We start from the raw sequence: 19551 nt of genomic DNA on the forward strand, positions 1-19551 counted from the left end.
GGCCAGTGTTAATGGCAGTGGTTATAGCTGGTTAATTCAATCTTTCCTCATGTTCCTCAGTGGAGAACACACAAATCGCTCAAGTAACGGAAGACAGGAAGTCTTCCTCGTGGCGGCTCCGAGCTAGCAGGCTAACTGGCCATTAGTGAGCCTGTGAGAAGACAACAAACTCAGTCATTACAAAGTACGGAAAATGAAAATGCCAGAAGGAAAAAGTGATGTTACAGCAAGGGCTTTTTTAAATAAAAGCTATAATTAAAGCTGCATATTTTTTTAACACTTGGGGGCAGTGGAAAAAATTATTAACAGTCAAAATTATCATCTATGGAGTTGCTACGACAACATGGACAACATGGACCCACGACATTATCATTTATTTGGAGTCGTGGTTCTGACCACCCGATGAATGTAAGTCCAATATTAAACTGAACTATTTAGTTCCATCCAGCTCCTGAGGCAAAGATTTGGCTCTTCAGCTGTTAAATGCTCCATTATGTACATCAGCTAGTGGCTGACTTTGCCGTTTGCTGCTGGGCAAGTAGGAAACTGAGTTTATTAATGCTTTTTTGCTGCAGCTGGAATTGAGGCCGACGAGAGCAGTGAGAGTGAATCAAGACAGTAAAGTTGTGTGCTGTAAAACCAACGTGAGGTGAAAGGTGCTACGTTGATCTGTAGAACGGAGGGAGATTGCACAGTTGGTTGGGGATAAGCCTTAACGGAAGACAATTTGACATGTCGCAGTGGGAAAAGCACAGGTATAAGAAAGAAAAATAATGATGGCCGAATTCCATTTAGCTGGTTCAGTGTCAGGGTCCTGGCTTACTGAGTGTGTTCTACTGTATAATATAGGACAATATAAATTCTAAATATTTTCTGTAAATGAATTTTTCAGTCACCGAACAAATCTCTTACAGAGAACGTTGAACAAAATATTTATTTTTGACAATTACATGACCCCTTATACTCCAAGAGGTGAGCAAGACAGTACAAAAAAAAATCCATAAAATTAAAAAAGGAAAAGAAAAAAAAAGTGACATGAGTTGGCAGTCCTAGTCCCATGTTAAAACTAAAAACACCACAGCACTGACAGACACAAGGAGTAGGCATTGGAATGTGATGGGTGGCGTGTACCAAGACAGAAAGGTTTGCATCTGAGGAGATAACCACACTTTGCTACATGTATCATTGCTCCAGTCAATGTGGGGTTAACAGAGAAACCAGAGAAGAAGAAGAAGAAGAAAAAAAAATTCATAAAATAAAAATCATTAGAATATCTGAGATTCAGCCCTGAGATTAACACACGGACAAAATATTAAAAAAAAAACAAACAAAACAAAACATTTTTTAAGAATAAAACATATTCCAAAAGCTGTATTTGGTACAAAACAAACAACTGCTTGTAACTAAAAGAAACCGCAGAGAAAATTTCAGGGTCTCTGACACACCTGCTCGTTAAAAAAAAAATAAAAATTAAAAAAAGTTAATTTTACTGCAACAAAATGTAAAATGAACAAAACATTAATGATGGCACAAATGAAAGAGAAGTGGTGTTCCAGGATAAGGAGACCTGGCTGTGTGGGAGTGCGTGTTGTGTCCTGCTGCTGCTGGTGAGATATGAAGCAGACGAAGCCTTCAGCTGCCTCTGTGTGGATATCCGTTAGCGTCCAACCATGGCTTAACAGACCTCACACGATGGTCTCAGACAGCACAAGGCTGCCCCTAATGGCGGTATTGAAAAGTACATAGAGACGTTACACCGACACTGATCACACAGACGTTTCTCTAGAACAAACAGGCGGGCTGACCAGCCAAAGCCCTGACCTCCACATCTGATTGAACAGGTACTAATTCACCTGGAACTCATTTCAGTTCATGGTTTACACAAGTCCCAGGGAGTCAGTGTGTACCTGCGTGGTCGGAGGGTTCATTACGAATTGGCCTACTGTGCCCCTGGTATAACAGCAAAGTTTGCAGCAGAAAAAGTCAATGCAAGCTGCCTTCAGTCATCAGGATGTCCAAAGGAAAGTGATGTACATCCACTGATTTGTCTTTGCACCAGAAGCTAGTGAGAATAGGAAAAACTGTATATACCTCTTGAACATCAGATAAGGCTTTTTCAGAAAGGTTCTGGTGGAAACGCACCATTTACGCCCAAGTCAAGAAACAAAATCGCACCAGATCAACTCAGAAATCTTAATACTAGCATCGGTATTGCCACTGAAAATAACTTTGATGTAAACCAAAGATCCTCAATGCCAGCATTGTGAAGCCGAATGGGGGGTGAAGAAGGTAATACTGCAGCCAGAGCAGAGGAACAGACAAGGTCAGTGCCGCCCCAAAGTGCTTCCTGCAAAAACCCCTCACATGGGGAGAACACATTCAAACACACACCGTTCGGTCATCACCCGGGCCCATTGTTTGGTGCAAGTGTCATTTGAGTGAATTTGACTTGCCTTTTGCACCAGTCTCTGTGAAACAAAACATAATGCTATGCGAGATCCAAAACGGTGTGATGTTTACCATGGAACCCTGTTGAGTTGACAGCGTCCAATCAGGTACCTTCTTCTGTGAGGATCGTTTATCAGCCATCCAGCCCTTTTTCTGTCCCATCTCTTTAAAAAAAAAAACAAAAAAAAAAAACCCCAAACAAACAACAAAAAAAACAAAAACCAGCTTCTCCATGACTGACTTGATATTTCAACATTGAACTGCTTTACCAATAACTTAAAAAAAAAAAAAAAAAAAAAAACACACAATCAAACCTCTTTGACAACTGCTTAAGAAGCCAATAAGAAACTCCAGGAATAAATAAACCAAATATAATCAAATACTTAGAAAATCTTTAAAAAATTAAATATTATTCATATCTAATCCAGGAAATAAATTCATATAAATAACTACACAAATGATAAATTCAGCATGTTACTTTAAGTGAAGTGAGGGGAGGTTTCTTCCTCAGTCCGCAGGTGTTATTGGCTGATGAGTACCGTCATGCTGGACTGAGGGAGGTTTCGGGGACAGGGCTCCTCAAGTCACCGTGTCGGGGGTTAACAGTGCAGCTGAAGAGTAGAAGGTGAAGTTAAGGTTTACGGGTGCTAGCTGTCAGTCAGAAGAACCCTGGTCCACTGTCGCCACGGTTACCAGCAGAAGGGGGAAGAAGAGCCCCTGCAAGATGTTGCAGGTGAATGGAGAGAAAAACGTAATTCAAAGTGAGGATTCATCTGAACACATTTCCTTGGCTAAAATACTATCTTACTGACACATTTGTTTGCAGACTGATACTACATTAAAGTCTCAGCTTTAATTTGAGTAGGTTTATATCCATATAGAAAGAACTGTGTGGGAAATACAGCCCTTTAAACACACCGTGCCAAAATTTTAGGGGTTGAAATTTTATGAAGTCAAAGAAAAACATCGTGTTTAATATTCAGTGGAAAATCCTTTGCAGTCATGACTGCCTGAAGTCTTGGACTCTCAGACATCAGCGGACTCTTTGCATCTTCCCTGGTGATTCTCTCCCAGAGCGTCACCGCAGCCTCCTTCAGCTCTGCAGCTTGTTGTGGGGTCTCTGCCTTTAGTCTGGTCTTCAGCAGGTGGAATCTCAGTCAAGCTGAGATCAGGTGACTGACCACCCAGTCGAGGATATTCCGTCTCTTCACCCTGAAAAGCTCTTCGGTTGCTTTGGCTCGTTGTCTTGCTGAATGATGAAACGTCGGCATTTGACTGAATCGGAGCACAGGTTCACTCCTGCGCACCTCTACATTCACCCCGTTGCTTCCGTCAGCAGTGAAATCATCAATAAATGCCAGTGTGCCAGTTCCACTGCCGGCCTTTCGTGCCCAAGCTGCAACAGAACCACCACCATGTTTGACAGATGAGGTGGTGGCTTTGGGTCATGAGCTGTTCCGTCGCCCCCAGAGGTGGATTTTTGTTTCATCAGTCCATAGAACTTTGTTCCGGAACTCCACGGGTTTCTCTTTGTGTGTTTTTGTGAACTGCAGCCAGGCCTCTCTGTTTATTAGGTTTACCAGAGGTTTGCATCTTGAATCCTCTGCAGTTATGGTCATGAAGTCTTCTCTTGATTGTTGACAAGGAACCATGTACGACTACATCCTGGAGAACATTCTTGACTTGCTGCGCAGTCATAAAGGGTTTTAATTATTTTCCTTGTACTCCTCGGTCTACAAGGCCGTTTGTCATTTTCTAGTTTTCCTTTGCCGACATGCTTTCTTTTTTTGAATATAATTATACACATACACAATTTTGGCACTGTGTTTAAAGGGCTGTATCTCCCACGCAGTTATGTCAATATTGATGTAAAGCCTACTCAAATTAAAACTGAGACTTTGTACTTTAATGTATTAACCAATTTTTTTTTAAATTTCAAATTCAAACTGTCCAAGTAACATCAAGTAACACTTTCTCCATTTCCCTTATAATTAGAACCAAACTGCGTAGCCTTTTCTTGGAAATATCCTTGTAATTTACAGCCGAATACCAGCTATTTTTCAGGATATTATGAGGAAAGTTTCCCGGACCTGTGGGCCTGTAAAATAATTTATATAGGCTGCAACTAATATTTTCATTATGAATGAATCCATTGATTGATTTTTGAATAAAAAAAGAAGCATTTGTTTAAAAAGCAGCAAATTAAGACAATCTTAAATTCCTGTGCCCATGGAAACATCTTCAAATTGGTTTTTTACTGGATTAACAGTCCAAAACCTAAATATATTCATTTTTTTTAAAATGTGGATTGACCAGCACGTAATAGCACAAAGTCAGGGAACTTTCCAGGGACAGCAGAGAGACAGAGAAATACCTCGTACACTTCCCAAGTCATAAATTTGTTGCAAAGTAGTCTCCTCTCAGTTTGGGTTTGAAGACTACTTTGAGACCACTTTGGAGACCGATGGATCATTTTCTCAAACTTGACACAACTTCTTCCTGAGCCACAGAGGACGTTAAAGTAGAGCAGGTATTTACTAACCTCATGAGGTTTCTGCTAACTTTGTCACCTGTCATCCCATCTGTTCCCTGGAGGGGCTTTGAATGTCTTGTTCTGAGGAATGAGGAGGAATCAAAAGGTTAATATTTAGTTAATAATACAGTCACACATTGTCCCATGATATCCTTCAAACAACAGGCAGCTAGGTCTTCTATAAGACCGGCAGAAACACTCCAAATTCTCTACATTTTCTAAACTTAGTGCAGTTATTTCTGCTCACCTTGTGCTTTTTACACTTCATGGAGAAATTTTCTTCAATGAGTACACAGTCTGCTGGAACAAGAACAGAACAGGAGTTGAAGATGCCCCGGTGACTCTTTCGAAAGGTTCAACCGCCCACACGTGCAAGTTCAGGCTTAGCAGAAGTGATAAGAGCCAACACTTCTCCACAAAAGAGTTATTTCCAGACCGATGCAAAAAAAACACACATGAACTCATATAATACGCGCACGCAAAGCACCAGCTGTGGGTGCATTCAACTTAATATTTTAACAGATACAATGTTAACTTCAGCCATCAGAGTTCTTTAAGAAAAAATAAAGGTCCTCCAGCATACCAAAATGAAAAAGCCTTATTCATATCAATGCAAATCTATCAGGTTTAAAGGGTCAGTTCACCAACAGCAACTATTTTCTTACATACCTCTCGTGGTACACAGTGGAATTTCGGAGACAGACATCTCGAAACATGGAAAAAGCCATGCATGCTGGACAAGACAAGTAACTGTACTTTTTTCCTGAGGGCCGTGTGGAGGTGAAGGGCGCAGAGCGAGGCTTACCTGACTCCAGAGCACACTTGTAGTGGTACTTGTTGGGACAGCCTTTGAAGAAGCAGCCTAGCGCAGCACCGGGTTCACGGCACGCTGAACACATCTGAAAACACAGCACATACACGGTCAAATGAAGGAGAGAAATATTTTATATCGTAAAATCTACAAAAATCAGATAGTATTAGGGTTTTTACTATTTACTCTTTAATACAAATTCTGTTGGCATTCAAAAGGTTTCTAATGTAGAACCCCTGATTCATAATCAAAGCAGCATACCAGCTCCTCAAAGACCTTTGTAGGTAAATTTCAAACCTAAAGGCTATATTTAGCAGCAATCAGGCACTTCTATTGCCTTCAAGGTAGATGATAAAATTCCTGCTGTTTTGAGAGTCTGTAGCCCTACAGAAATTGAATTCATGTCTTGTTAGTTCTTCAAGGTTCACATTTATCAACATTGCATAGACATTGCCTCAGTTATTCCTTACAAAAGAGTAGAGAAGGGTACAAACATGTTAGTATTTTATCAACAGTGCACACAATTGTCTTTAAGTATTCTGCCGCAATATGTCTATTTGACAGCAGACAGTTTGACTTTAGGAAAAGCATGTGTTGCTAATACCATTAACGATGCCTTTGTTCTAACCAAGTCTCCCAGTTCACGGTCTATAAATCCTCTCGTCTATGCAGTGAGTTCCACGAGGAAACGCTCCTCACTAACCAAACGCTTTTACCCAAAGTGACTTACGAGTGAGGGACAACACTCAAGCGTCAGTACAGTAGGAGACCTTGGAGTGCAGAAAAATCAGGTAAAGGAGTGCACAGTAAGTATTAGTTAGGCACCATAGGGTGTTAGAGATGTGAGCAGAGGAGGTGTTCTCGGAAGAGTTGAGTCTTCAAGAGTTCCTAGAAGACAGAGGGACGTCCCTGCTTTGGATGCTGCAGAAAATATCCCTCATATCTGATTATCATCAGTGAAGGAGTCTGTGATATCAAATAGGGAAACTCTAGATACTAGAGTTGAACTTGGGTCATATATCTGGCGGCAAACTGAGGGGAAAACTCTGGCATGCTCAGTGGTGACCAAAGTAAGGGAAAACATGACTAAGTGTACCGCGGCCCTGCTAGCAGCCTCTAGAGGCTGAAGCATTCATTATTACTCACACACAGGCATTATCTCATAAGATATTTTGTACGGAAAGCTGACATTTTAGTTCAAGGGTGTTGCCTACCTTTGCGTACACTTGTGGGGTTAAAGGTGAAACAGTCGAATAAATGATTAGCTGATCGACAGAGTTAATCTGCAACTGTTTTAATCAGCAATTAATCATGTACGTCAGTTTTTGCCAATAACGGACCGATTTCAGCATCTCAGATTTGAACATTTACTGGTTTTCTCAGTCTTCCATGATTGTAAACTTAATTTCTTTGGTTTTGGCTTCATGCAACCATGTGGCAGCAGAACAATCTCTATTAAAAAAAAGAAAAAAAAGAAAAGAGTCTTAACTCGTGGTCCACTAACTAGATTTTTCCCCAGCAGAGCTTTCAACAGCATCTCAGTCTTGGCATCGCATGGGCTAAGAACGGAACTTTGATCATGCGATAACAAGTATTTTCATATGTTATTATATTATATTAATATGCGTGTGTGTGTGTGTGTATGTGTACACACAGATCTGAAAATATTTGCAGAAATTAAACCAGCCGTAAGGTAGTATCATTGCAAAGGCCGCAGCTTTTAAAGAGCTCTCTTTGAAATACACAACAAGCCAAACCCTCGAGCAATACAAAATGTGTCATATTGTATAAATCTGTTAAATCACAACATCTAAATGTTGCTTTCCTGCACCAATCATTTCCATTTTTTTTATAACTGACATAATTCTCATTTATTCATTCTTACTCATGCTTTCATATGATAACATCCGAAATCAATTAGTATCCTAGAGGCAACGAAAACAAGGAAGTAAACAGGGAGATTTTTAATGCATTATCATCCCTTACTGTTTTCTTCTTTTGCTCCTTTATGATAGACCTCATTTCCATGTGGTATTGTGTAACAATATATTCACATTACAGGCTTAAAGTGCAGTTTTACCGTCTCTTGGGCCACCTTGACAGCTTCCTCCAGTCCGTAGACTTTGCCCTTCACAAGGAACACGCCTGCGGACCAGATGCCGCAGTCTTCATGGAGCCAGTACTCACAGGGCTCCAGTGGCAGCACAGGGGGGCTGTACCAGTCCTCCACATTTGCAGAGCTGGCATCTGAGCGAGCCCGCTTTGCCGCAGGGCTGCCGGTACCGTCACCCGTCCACCGGTGGCTCTCCAGGAGGCCCTTCTGCTTGAGCTGAGCTCCTTGCCTGAAGGTCCACGGTGTGGGCGGTATGGCACACTTCCTCCTCCTGCCTCTATTACTGCAGGACGAGGAGTCCGAATCGCTGTAGTCGTCCTCGTCTTCTTTGAGGCCCGATGTGCTGGCTGTTGTTTTGGTACTTGGCTGGTACCCCTCGGGGTAGTAAGGGCCGTGGAGGTCCCCCAAGTCCATAGCGTTGGCTGACTGCCCACACAGGCAGCAGACAAGAGAGCGCTGGTGCTGGCTGTGCGTGGACGCCCGGCCCAGCTGGAGGCAAGAAGTGCTGGGTACAACTCCAGAAATAAAGCCACTGGGGTGAGCCTGCTGCTGCTGGCCCTTCTTGAGTTGCGTCCTCACCTCCTCAGCGTAGTTGATTACAGTACACAGTGTTGGCGATGATTGCCGCCGCTCCACGCGAATGAATGGAGAGAAACTGTCTAACCTCAGGTCCCTTTTCTCCTCCTTGTAGTTGACGTACTTCAACTTGATCTCCGGCTCCTTGGGGGAGAACATGGAGGAAGAGTGGCTGCCTTTGTGTTTCTTTCGCCTCCTCTTGGGAGTGCGAGCTGCCTTTGTCTTGGCTGTGGGAGATGTTTTGCTACCTGTAGCCTTGCCTTTGGCTTTTCCTTGATTTTTCTTTGGAGATCTCGCTGGCGTTGGTGAGGAAAGTCTTGCCACGTGAATTTCCACTGAGGGGTCAGGCTGTGACAGAAGCTCTGGCTCCTTCTTTGAGTTCCTGTGCACAGCAGAATGAGGACTTGACTGTGGTGAGGGTTTCCTCTTGGACTTTGCAGGGTTAGTCTGTGGTGAGGGTACAGAGTGTGAAGCAACCTCTGGCTCTTTCGTTGACCTCTTGTGCACGGCAAACTGAGGACTTTTTGGAGGTGTGCTGCTATGTGACTTTTTAGAATTACTGAGGGTTTCAGAATCAGAGGTAGAGTCTTTGCAAAGGTCATTGTTACTGTTATTAGTTTTACCCCTTTTCACTGGGATTACTTTGTGTTTTATTGTTTTCACTGAGAAAGAGGTTCTTGCTCTGGTTTTCCTTTTTCCTACTGACAGGGTGTCGCTCATCTTGTGACTGTTAGAATCACTAGCTGCTGACTGGGAAGCACTGGCTTTCTTATTGGTACGTATGCATCCTGATACTTTATACCTGCTTGAATTTATGTTCATAACTATAGCTTCTAACCGCGTCCCTCTGCTGGAACGCAATGGTAGCTTTTTTTCTTTTAAAGTTCTCTGTAGTGCCTTTGCATTCCCATTCATGTGGGGAATGACAGTCCTGGGTTTTTCCTCCGCAACATTGGACACACAAACATCATCTGTGAAGTCAATCAAAGGCTCTATCACTGTCTTCTGCGTATGGACAGGCTGCTTATTTTCATCGCTCGAATCCAACCTTGTGGTACTATCGCTGATGGCAGAGCCGGGCTGAATGGGCCCTTCTGTACTCAGGCCGTCACACGCAACCTCCTCAGCTCTCTCTAGATAAGAGTTGTCGCCGCTCGGCGAGCTGGAGGCCTGAGGCAGAATGAACACATCCTCCACATAGTCCAGTGAGGTAGCGGAGGGGGAGACGGGGTCCTCCAGAGGACTGATGTACTCCCTGCTCAGTGAACACAGGTCTCTAGCACCCACGCTGTCCAGGACTACCACTGGGTCCTGTTTTTTTGACATGAGAAAGAGCACCTCAGAGCCCCCCCCCTCCTCATCCTCTACTGTGGTAGGGGTGTGAGTCTCTGGTGAGGATTCAGCACATACTCCTGAACTGGACCGGCTATCACCTCGGCCATTCTCCAAACCAGTACTGTTATCCCAAGAAAGACTGCGTTCCACTTTCTCTTCACCTTGTACATGCTTGTCCACGTCCCCATCACTGGAAACCACCTCACCATTAAACTCATGAGGCTCCTGTGTTAGACATACTCCCCCATAGTTCTCTGGTTCCACCTGAGCCTGAGACAATGACTGCAAAAGTTCTGTCTGAGTGACGAGGTCCACTGGCCCCTCAACCTGCTCCAAGTAATGCTGGTTCAGTGAATAGCCAGTCTCCCCAAGCCCTTTATCTGAGTCACATGAAGGGTGGAGGGAGAACTTGCTAATGGGCAGCATACCATGCAGAGGGGAGTGTCGAGACAGGGAGTCTTGAGTGGAGAAGACGTGAGACCTGCTCACGTAGGAGAGGGTGACTGTAGTGTGGGAGAAGGCATTGTCTGGTTGAATATGATCCCCTGACTGCGGTGTCATGTCCGAGGAGCCAGTCTCTGAGAAGGGTAATCCTGAGTTGCTGGTCCCGGAGTTTGGGTACCAGCTCGGGCTCTTTACCATCCGCAGGGCATCGAGAGATGTGGCGTTGAGGACACATTCCTCACCTTTCCTGGTCAGATCTATCACACTGGGGATACCGGAGGTGGAGAGGTCTTGAGGCTGTAGATCAGCTAAGCTCCCAGGTGGCTGCTCCATAACAACTGCAATGGATGCAGAGGGAAAGAATTGTAGTGAGTCATTCTTTTTTCCACCAGTCACCAACTCTTTGTCACAAAAGTAGATTCACTGAGCACAAATGTTCTTTCAGGAACTCGAGGTCACAGTTTTACCACTAAGCTACATAACTCATACACTTTGTTGCTATGTTATTCAACCTGTTTTATTTATTTTTTTAAGACATCAAAAAAAAAGTAAAACACAAGCCATACAGTTTAAGTCATAAGGTTGACTAGCTAGGAAACTGACATGTGCTTGAATTTCATTAACATTGGAGAGCAGAGCGAGGATTAACTGATACTTTACGTTATGTCTTACTTCCAACTAAATATTAATGAATGGTAATGATATGAAGTGGTTAATTTCAGTGGATGTCTTTCCAGACAACCGGCTGTCTCTTTACCACCAAAGTTGACAGGTCAGGTTTGCTAACGTCAGTTAGCTTAGCTTAGCCACAGCTAACGTTAGCTAGCTAGGCCCGGCTTAGCTCTGGTAACGTTCCCTTGCGACGAACTACATCAAATATCGGGCAACTTTAAGTTTTTCTTCTTAATGGTCGAAAGTCATACACCACTTAACACGACTTTACAACTTCCACGGTTCAACAGTAACCACACTTTGGTTCGGCAAGGTCTACACCCCCAAGAAGCGCATTATTTCGATAAAATGCTAACTTTTATAGCTTAGTGGTCTTCACTGTTGATTACTGCCCACTACGGATCTTAGTAACTTTGTTGCAAGAACAGCCGAACCAATTTTAAAATGTTAAATCTTGTTTCAGTGGTAGTTTTTTTTTTTTGTTTGTTTGTTTGTTTTTTGTGTGTGTTTTTTTTTAAACTGTGTTACATGAATTCCGAATTGAAGATTGGATCTTAACGGGCCAAAGTAGCACGCATTGTTATCTACTAGATACAAAAAAAAAAAAAAAAAAAAATCGACGATAAGCAAAATATTATTAAATTGCAGATTACTTTTCATCGAGTTTGGCTACACGTTCTCTCAATTTAAGAGAACGGTTACGTATCAGGGCAAGGCCCGGCTAGATGAAACAAAGACCGAGCGGAGGTGCTGCGCTGCGGATGAAAACTTACCCGGACGAGAGAGCTCGTAGCGTTTTTAAACGTCCCGTTAAGAATTCGTCCCAGCCTGCATCTCTTTCAACAACCCATCTACTCTAACAAATCCCGGGAACACTACACGGAGAGAACACCTAAAATTAAATAAAAATCCACAGACTTTCCAGGAACACACTACTCTGATAGCAGCAGTGTCAAACTGTTTAGTGTAGAATCTCCGACGTCCGGATAGCCCCTTCACAATAAAACAATTACTGACGCGGGTTTTTTTTTTTTTGTTTTCCTTTTATTGGAGAATAAAAAGTAGAATTATCAATACATTAAAAAGGTGGGATTTACTAAACGCGGCCCGTTGTTCAGTCCAGTCGTGAATCGTTTGCCCGTTATCCAGCTGTTGCACGTAAGCTGCCACGCTCCAGACAGGTCAAACGTTGAGATGAAGCCAGGCAGCCAACCTGCGTCGACATGCTCTCTCTCTCTCTCTGTCCTGGAGTTACCCAGTTATTTGGGATTGCTTTCAGCTGCGTGCGGTCTAACTCCGGGTGGCTTGACAAGTAAACTAAGCAGCGGTGGAACAGTTGTCTCTCAGCTGTGGAACAGAAAGGCATTATGGGAGCAGATTGGCAGGCTCTGCTCCAATCCAAATGATTGACCCTCAAAGGATATTTAATGTCATTTTCTTATGGCGTTTATAGAACAGCGATAAAAGGATTGGTTTTAGCTAACATTTTGCACAATCCTCTGAAGCCAAGTAGTTTCCTTTATTTTTCACACTTACTGTCTTGGTCCTTCCAGGAGTTGGTGATTGATAAAATAAATAAATAACCAAAAAACAAAACACAATTCCAGATATTTTAGCCATTTAGTATTCCACGTCAAAATCAAAGCAGAAGAGCCTGAGATATTCCCTCTTTTACGGGCCAAACTCTTTTACGGGCCAAACTCCAAAAGATATGCAACTCAATAAGATATTCAGTTGGACACTCCCTGCTTGTTAGGCACATTTTGTCTCATAGCCGAGATAACCCTGATGACGTCACCAGGGTTACTTTTTCTGAAAACTTTCGAGAGCACCTATTGATTTCTGCTTAGACCTTTTATTCTTTTTGTTTCCCCTTATTTTTATTGATCTGTGCTCAGTCTGTAATTTGTGCTGTTTGTACTTTGTTGCCAACTTGATAATGTGTTGGCCAGACTTTGTGTATACAATAAAGGAATTATTAATACTCTTGCGTGTTTTCGTGACAGAATGTGGCTTGGTGACCAGACAGACTTGTTGGGGATTCCTCCTGGTGAAAGATCTTGTAATTTGTGACCCCCTGTCGCTGATCAGTCATGTAGTGTCCAAACAATTCCTGATTACAAGACAACAAGCTGTGTAGTGTGAACAGTGCAGCAATCTGACGACCTTGAAAAGTCATGTAGTGTGTAAATGACGTAAGATGAAGTAAGTTCACTTTTGACAACTACTAACTAAATATACTTCACAAATGTAACTTTATTCTCATACTATAGAAATAAGAGTAATTTAAATATTAAGACAATATCACGTCTCCTTGGAAATAGTAGTTTGACATAACAACCCCGATTCAAGGGTCACTTAATAGTTTGGTCTTGATTGAGTTTGCTCAGTTGTTTTACAGAAGATCTGTTGACTGGCAGGTTAAGTGACTGGAGAGCACGTAATATTTTTAAAGGTTCAGAAAAATGCTAGTAAGTGGACCTTGAGTTGGGATTGTTTTCTCAACTCTCTATTTCCAAGGAGAAAAATGGAGTCAGCACCAGATCTGGAAAAATGTATTTAAACAATCTAAAACTCAGAATGAAATCCTATTCTGAAACAGATGACATGTTCATGTACAGTATGTCACCTCATTCATTTAAATCTTACAGACGCTCCCAACAACAGTTTTAAATCCCTTTGATACACAGAGAGCAAAACCAAATACATCATCTTTCCTTTCACATCAGGTGTGAGTAATGGTTATGTACCAGATGATGATTTATTCTCAACTTGTGTGTACCTTCTTCAGCAGCTATTGCTGTATTTGGAAATTTCTATGCTGGCTACACTGCTGCACTTAGTGTTAAAAAACCACGTGGTTAATCAGAGGATGAAAAAAAAGAGCTGTAATTGCTGCAAAAGGGGCTTCTACAAAGTACCTGATTAAGGGTCCAAATATTTTTGTAAATGAGAGATTTTAGTTTTTTTAATACATTTGGAAAAATGTGTAAAAAACATGTTTTCACTTTGTCAATATGGATTCATGAGTGTAGATTGATGGGCAAAATGGCAATTTTATCCATTTACAATTAATTCTACAACACAATTAAGTGGAAAAATTAAGGGAAAACTTCCTGAAGCCAGTGCAGTTTTATCTTAAGGGGTCGCAGGTCAAAAAGGTTGGGAACCACTGTGCTAAATTACTGGCAGCACTGCCCCCAGCTGCTGTCAAGTGTTTTCTCTTAAAATAATAGCCTGCCCCTTTTTGATTAGGCCAACCTGTCTCTGATTGATAATGTTCATTTTTTTCCCCCACACAACAGGTGAAATACATGACCCCTCCAAACTCTATCTGCTGAGAAAGACGGTGCGATGCAGCTGAAAGCTCTTTAAAAAAGTCCACAGAAATGAGTTGAGATTTTTTTTTTTTTTTTTTGTCAAAGATTTCAAAGGTTTCAACATGAAAGATCTGCAAGCAGAATTAAAACTTCAAAACAGTCACACACTGCAAAGGGTGCAAAAATATTTATTGCTAATAAACCTGTAGTCAGTTGGTGTATATTTGCTTTATATTTACAAGAATAGAGTACAGAGGAATGGGAATGTGAAAGAAAAATCCCAACCATTTAAATAAATACAAAGGGACTGCCACTGAACAAGACTACAAACATAAACCAACTCCAACAACTCCTATACAGCTGGACCAATGATTGCAGTAAGGAGAGGAGAGAAAAAAAAAAAAAAAAAAAAAAAAAACTCTATATAAATTTTCATATATATATATTTAAATTATAGTCAGTGAATCCCATCCATATGCATTCAGCTGTCCCCTTTAAATGGGCATCTCAAATTGATCCGAGGATTACAGAGAACATCTTTGATGTTAATTTAAAGTCAGGCGATGAAGCAAAATGGTAAGTACTTGTTTTCTAATGCAGACGAGCACTTTTGTTTCATAGCTTGTTTACTGAGCAACACTTCCATCTGTGGAGTGATAACGGAGTGATGGAGCATTAACGCGCAGACCTGAACGCCAGACTTCATTCCTAAGCTTTTGTTATGCAAGTATTACTCACTCATCATTATGTAGTTGTGTTTAGCCATTAAACATCACATTTATGCCTTTGGCTAGCAACAGTCTAAGGAGTTAAAACAGTAGCTTACACAGTCATAGTTTTAGTGTATGCAAGACAGATGCTCAATTAAAAACAGTATTTACAGTAAGACATGGCAGCAAAAAATAAACAATACAAAAAATGTCACAGTTAACTGAAGTGCATGGAATGCAAACTCTAGACATGAAATTCAAACTTCATACCATGTTTTTTAATAATATATGATCTGTGTTTGTGACCAGTGTGTAGTGTTTCTAGATAAGTAATTAAAGAACTAAAATATAGTGGGCTTCTAAACATGCAGCAAGGTTGGTAGACAGGATGTGTCACTGTCAGAACTCCTTGGTGTCTTTATTTTCAAACAGGTGAAGTCTTTGCTCTGCCGTCAGCCCTTCCTTTAGACTCTGGAGGAATGAAGAGAGAAAAAGCAGATGTTAATGTTGAGCACGACAAACAGAACTTCTTCTGGACAGATGTACTGTTCCTGAGCAGGCAGTGTTTACCTTGTCAGTGTAAATCTGTTGTCACCCGTTGATTAAATCTCTAAAATGGAATCATGACCCCACATACTGCATTACATTTCACTGCAAGCACCAACACCCTGTGTAGTATAGAGCCCCGAAACTGACTAAGGGCAGGAAAGTTTATTAAATGAGTCAAAAATATAACTACAAATAACTATAAACACACCAATCCTTTCAGTTAAATCATTAAAATTGAGTGTAAAAAGAAATTTAAAGCTTTGTGCTTTTCTTTACCTCCAATCAAGTTGATAAAAAAAATAAAATCTTAGTTCATTTTATGCTTCCATATATCTTGTACTATCTCATTTTATTTTTTTAAGTCCATAGTTTTCCCAATTTTTTTTGGTCTTATCTATTAACTATTTCCATTTTTCCCTGCAAGTACGGTTTTCTTCACCCCATTTCCTATTTTCCCTCTGCTTATATGATAATGACATTGCTGTGTCCATGTATGTCCAGGGCAGTGTTTGGTCCAGGGTGGCAGCAGGAGTGCGTGTTTAAAAATCAGTAAAGAGCAGGTTTATAAATTAGGATTCACTGTGTTGCTTTGAAACATTTGACTCTGTTCGGTTCAAAGATTTTAGATTTAGATTTTAGTTTGTTCACAAGATAAGCAGTTGCAGTTCTCAGCTCAAATGTACTTCAGTATGGGCAATGGTAAGTGAACGCATCATCATTCAAATGTACCTCAGTACTTAGGGAGCACCGCTGCTAAGCTACTGATTCAGTCATTGGTAATTATGATTCAGTGTAGTCAGTTCACTTTGAAGATTCAGTGTTGAATATCTATTTGTACATGTACTGAACAAGCTAACACTAACAAAGATAGCTGTCTTCATCATCATAAGCATCATTAGCTTCTGCAATGCTTAACTGAAGCGAGTACATTTCTGCTAACGGACTGTCTCATTTTCAGTTAGCCAACAAGCAAGAAACAGTGTGTGGAAAAGCTGACTGGTCCCCCATCCCGGGCACTTTGCTGAGTGTATCTGTATCTTTAATGTCTCCTTTCTCATAATGTCAAACTAAACTAAAACTAACTAGCATTAGCCAGCTAGCTTTGTTGGTGCTAGTTTATTGGTTAAACAGCTCTAGCTGCTATTAGTTTCTAGGTTCTACAGTGAAGCTACAACAGTACACAGACTATGAATGGTAACCAACACCTGCACTGGTGTAGTTTTATGGCAAAGTTAGCTGTAACTAGGTAGCTTGCTAAAACGGCTATTGCTCTACGTGTTAGCTACCAGTGTTCCTAAGCAAGTTAGTCACATTGCTACAGTCTGTATTCACCACATATGTTAATAAAGACACTGCCACCATGGACATACATGAACACACCCATCTCATCATTTTTTATCTTATGCTAAGATGACAACATTGACAAGAGGACTGAAAAACTAAAACTACCAGGTTAAAGACAGATAAAAGAGTCAAAGTTAGTTTGGCTGAGTTTAATTAGATTTTATTTACCAAGTGATTGGAGATGAAGGAAAAGTCTAAGCTTTACATTTTCACTCCATTTTAATTATATAACTAATAGTACTATGTCTGATGATCTTGTGTTGCCTTTTAATGGTTTTGGGGCTCCATAGTGTGTAGAATATACGACTCAGATTAGTAATTATCAAAAACCCAGTGATATGTCAGACACACTCTCACTGTGCCAGAGCTGACACCATTTCTTCTTCACCCCCATGCGTCTGTAGAGTGGGATATTTGTGCACACTAATGTGAAGTGGTGACTCAGATCTATTGAGTGCTTTAGAGGCAGAGGGCAAGAGGGTGTGCTTAAACCACCCATGGGTGGTTTGGTTTACCTAAAGGAGAAGGGGAAGGAGGCCTACACGTCCTCAGCAGCCCTAACTGTCCCAGGGAATGTCACGACTCACAGACTGAGAACAGAAGGGGGAAAACACACCAGCAAGTGTGTGTTAGAAAACTGTGGTGTCAATTTTGCATCACAAACCCAAGACTGCAGTTTTGATGGAGGCACAAAATGGATAAATTAAATGCAGCCCTGCAGGAACACTGCCAATGATGATGCAAAGGTGGGCATGACATGCAACTTTGCAGGTGACCTGTAGATGACAGCAAGTCACTTCAAACGGCTTCTCAGCCTTGGTTTGGAGGGAAACCTCTTATGTCAACACAGGGCTGCTCTGTCACTTGTGAATCTGTTGCTGCTTAAGAAAAATGACACAATGTGTGATGCAATTGCATGGGGAGTCCTGAATTAAAACCACAGTGGGATGAAGGATTGATTTTACACTTAACCGGAAAACCCACCTTTGACCTCATGGTGCGCTCTGAGCGTTTGGCTGCGGCAGCCGCCATCTTGAGGATGTCAGGGTTGCTTTTGGACTTCATGATATCTAGAGGGGGAAAACGTATCAGAATTAAAATAAAGGGAAAAGCTAGAGAAAAGGTCTAGTCCCCAGCGTTCGTGAATGCCAATTTAGTTGACACTCGATGGGCATTGTACAACAACAGTAGGTATGAACTGATTCATTCCTAACTAGTGAGTGATGCTGGTGAGTGTTCACCAATATTCTCTTTATGAAATCCACGAGTGGTCCGCACCTGTCATACCAGTCATGTAGAGAATGTCTGCCTTTCACCACAGGCAGAAAAACACTTGTCTTACTAAAGTCGACGCCAACCATGAACTGCAACATTCCCAGTTTGAATCTGCGTGGGAACATTTGTTTGCCTGCTTTCTCCCTCATTTCCTGTCATTTCTCTACTATCATTACATAATAAAGCCAGAAAATAGCCTAAAAGTAAAAAAGCATAATAATGCCTTAATATGAATACATTTCCAGTTTAAATAGTTGCAGACCAAGATCAAATAAAATAAACATTAATAACTAAAATAAACTTGATGCAAAGTTAATATTCTGATGGCTACTAATTTTTTTCTTTCCTTTTTTTCCCCTCAATTTTACTGGCAAGAGTAATTTTGGCAAGCCAACTTTTACAGTTCAGTGGTTGCTGGTAAAGTTTTCTCATGGCAACAGCTACCTCAGCGTCTTTATGAAGGTCCCAGTCCTGGAGCACGGCCTTATCACCTGCTGATTTACACCCCCGAGTTTTTAGCGTCTAACTTCATGTCGGACCATTTCTTCATGATTTCTGTCACAGTAAACTGCTGCTCTCATTTTTTGCTTTGAATCCCATGAAACCACCACTGACACTGCTAAATTAAATATGTCAACATCTGCCAATTACAGTCTACTTGAAGCTTTGTGAAGTGAAGTTTTTCTTTTTACTTTGACATTTTTGTGACTGAAACTTCCCCAACAATTGGAGCAGAACAGGGAGACTTTTATAGCAATTTGGGGGCTTTCGATAATGCTAATAATCAATTCTGATGAACGCGCACCTCCTCACAAACATATCTTGAAACAGTTCAGAGTTTTGGCTGAGTCTGACTTTGAACTCTCTTATGAACATGACTAACACAAAAAATATGAGAGAAGTTTAGTACAAGAGCACGAAAATGTTCTTGCATGAAGCCCGGTGTGTTCTTAAGTATATTTCCATACCGTATCCCCCTCGCTCCACCTCCTCCAGCGACGGCTCACCGAGTGCCTCGTGTGCCAGCTGCAGCTGGTCTCTGAGCCGACCCAGATCACGCTCTGCTTTGGCCTTGACGATGCTCAGCTCTGTGTAGATGTCCTTGTACTTGTCTGTTGCATATTTCTTGTCCTGACAACACATTGTTTGGCAGTTCAGATAAAAGGCACTCATGTTGTCACTCAGCTAGGAATTCATGGGTGTCCCCATCTAAATAGGGCCTCGAGGAGAAGTGGGAAAAGAATTAAAAAAAAAAAAAACAACAACAAAAAAAAAAAAACGTACTCTTTGGGCAGCTTGGAGTTCATCTTTCAGGGAATTGATTTCCTGTTTCAGGTACTGGACCTCAGACTCCTTCACCCTCAGCATCACCTAAGAAAAATGAAGAAATTGACAGAAGAAAATGAAAAAATGACATTGAA

The 19551-nt window shown here is 41.4% G+C and overlaps 2 protein-coding genes across 7 annotated transcripts in view; both read right to left on the minus strand.

Annotated features, from left to right (window-relative positions):
• Positions 1-906: 906 nt before the first annotated feature.
• Positions 907-12167, minus strand: si:dkey-94l16.4 (transcription factor 20). Of its 6 annotated transcripts, XR_005708139.1 has the most exons (7): positions 11706-12167; positions 7873-10598; positions 5787-5880; positions 5229-5281; positions 4991-5062; positions 2927-3165; positions 907-2612 (listed from the first exon to the last, which is right to left on the minus strand). XR_005708139.1 is itself a non-coding variant. In XM_040135784.1 (6 exons), exons 2-5 carry the CDS (start codon positions 10591-10593, stop codon positions 5015-5017), a joined length of 2916 nt encoding a protein of 971 aa, XP_039991718.1. In that variant the 5' UTR covers positions 10594-10598; positions 12030-12167; the 3' UTR covers positions 2756-3165; positions 4991-5014. The 6 variants fall into 6 exon arrangements, 5 of the variants coding, with proteins under 5 accessions (XP_039991718.1, XP_039991716.1, XP_039991720.1 ...); XM_040135784.1 differs by lacking the exon at positions 907-2612 and having other exon boundaries at positions 2756-3165; positions 12030-12167; XM_040135782.1 differs by lacking the exon at positions 907-2612 and having other exon boundaries at positions 2756-3165; positions 12010-12167.
• Positions 12168-14652: 2485 nt separating this feature from the next.
• Positions 14653-19551, minus strand: part of LOC120793913 (myosin phosphatase Rho interacting protein) — a 44405-nt gene continuing 39506 nt past the window's right edge. The window contains 4 exon segments of the mRNA XM_040134357.1: positions 14653-15433; positions 17840-17925; positions 19099-19261; positions 19415-19501. Of these exon segments, the coding sequence (XP_039990291.1) occupies positions 15362-15433; positions 17840-17925; positions 19099-19261; positions 19415-19501 (408 nt within the window). The 3' untranslated portion in view covers positions 14653-15361.

This window comes from Xiphias gladius, chromosome 9, assembly GCF_016859285.1.
Source record: "Xiphias gladius isolate SHS-SW01 ecotype Sanya breed wild chromosome 9, ASM1685928v1, whole genome shotgun sequence".
Taxonomy (NCBI): Eukaryota; Metazoa; Chordata; class Actinopteri; order Istiophoriformes; family Xiphiidae; genus Xiphias; species Xiphias gladius.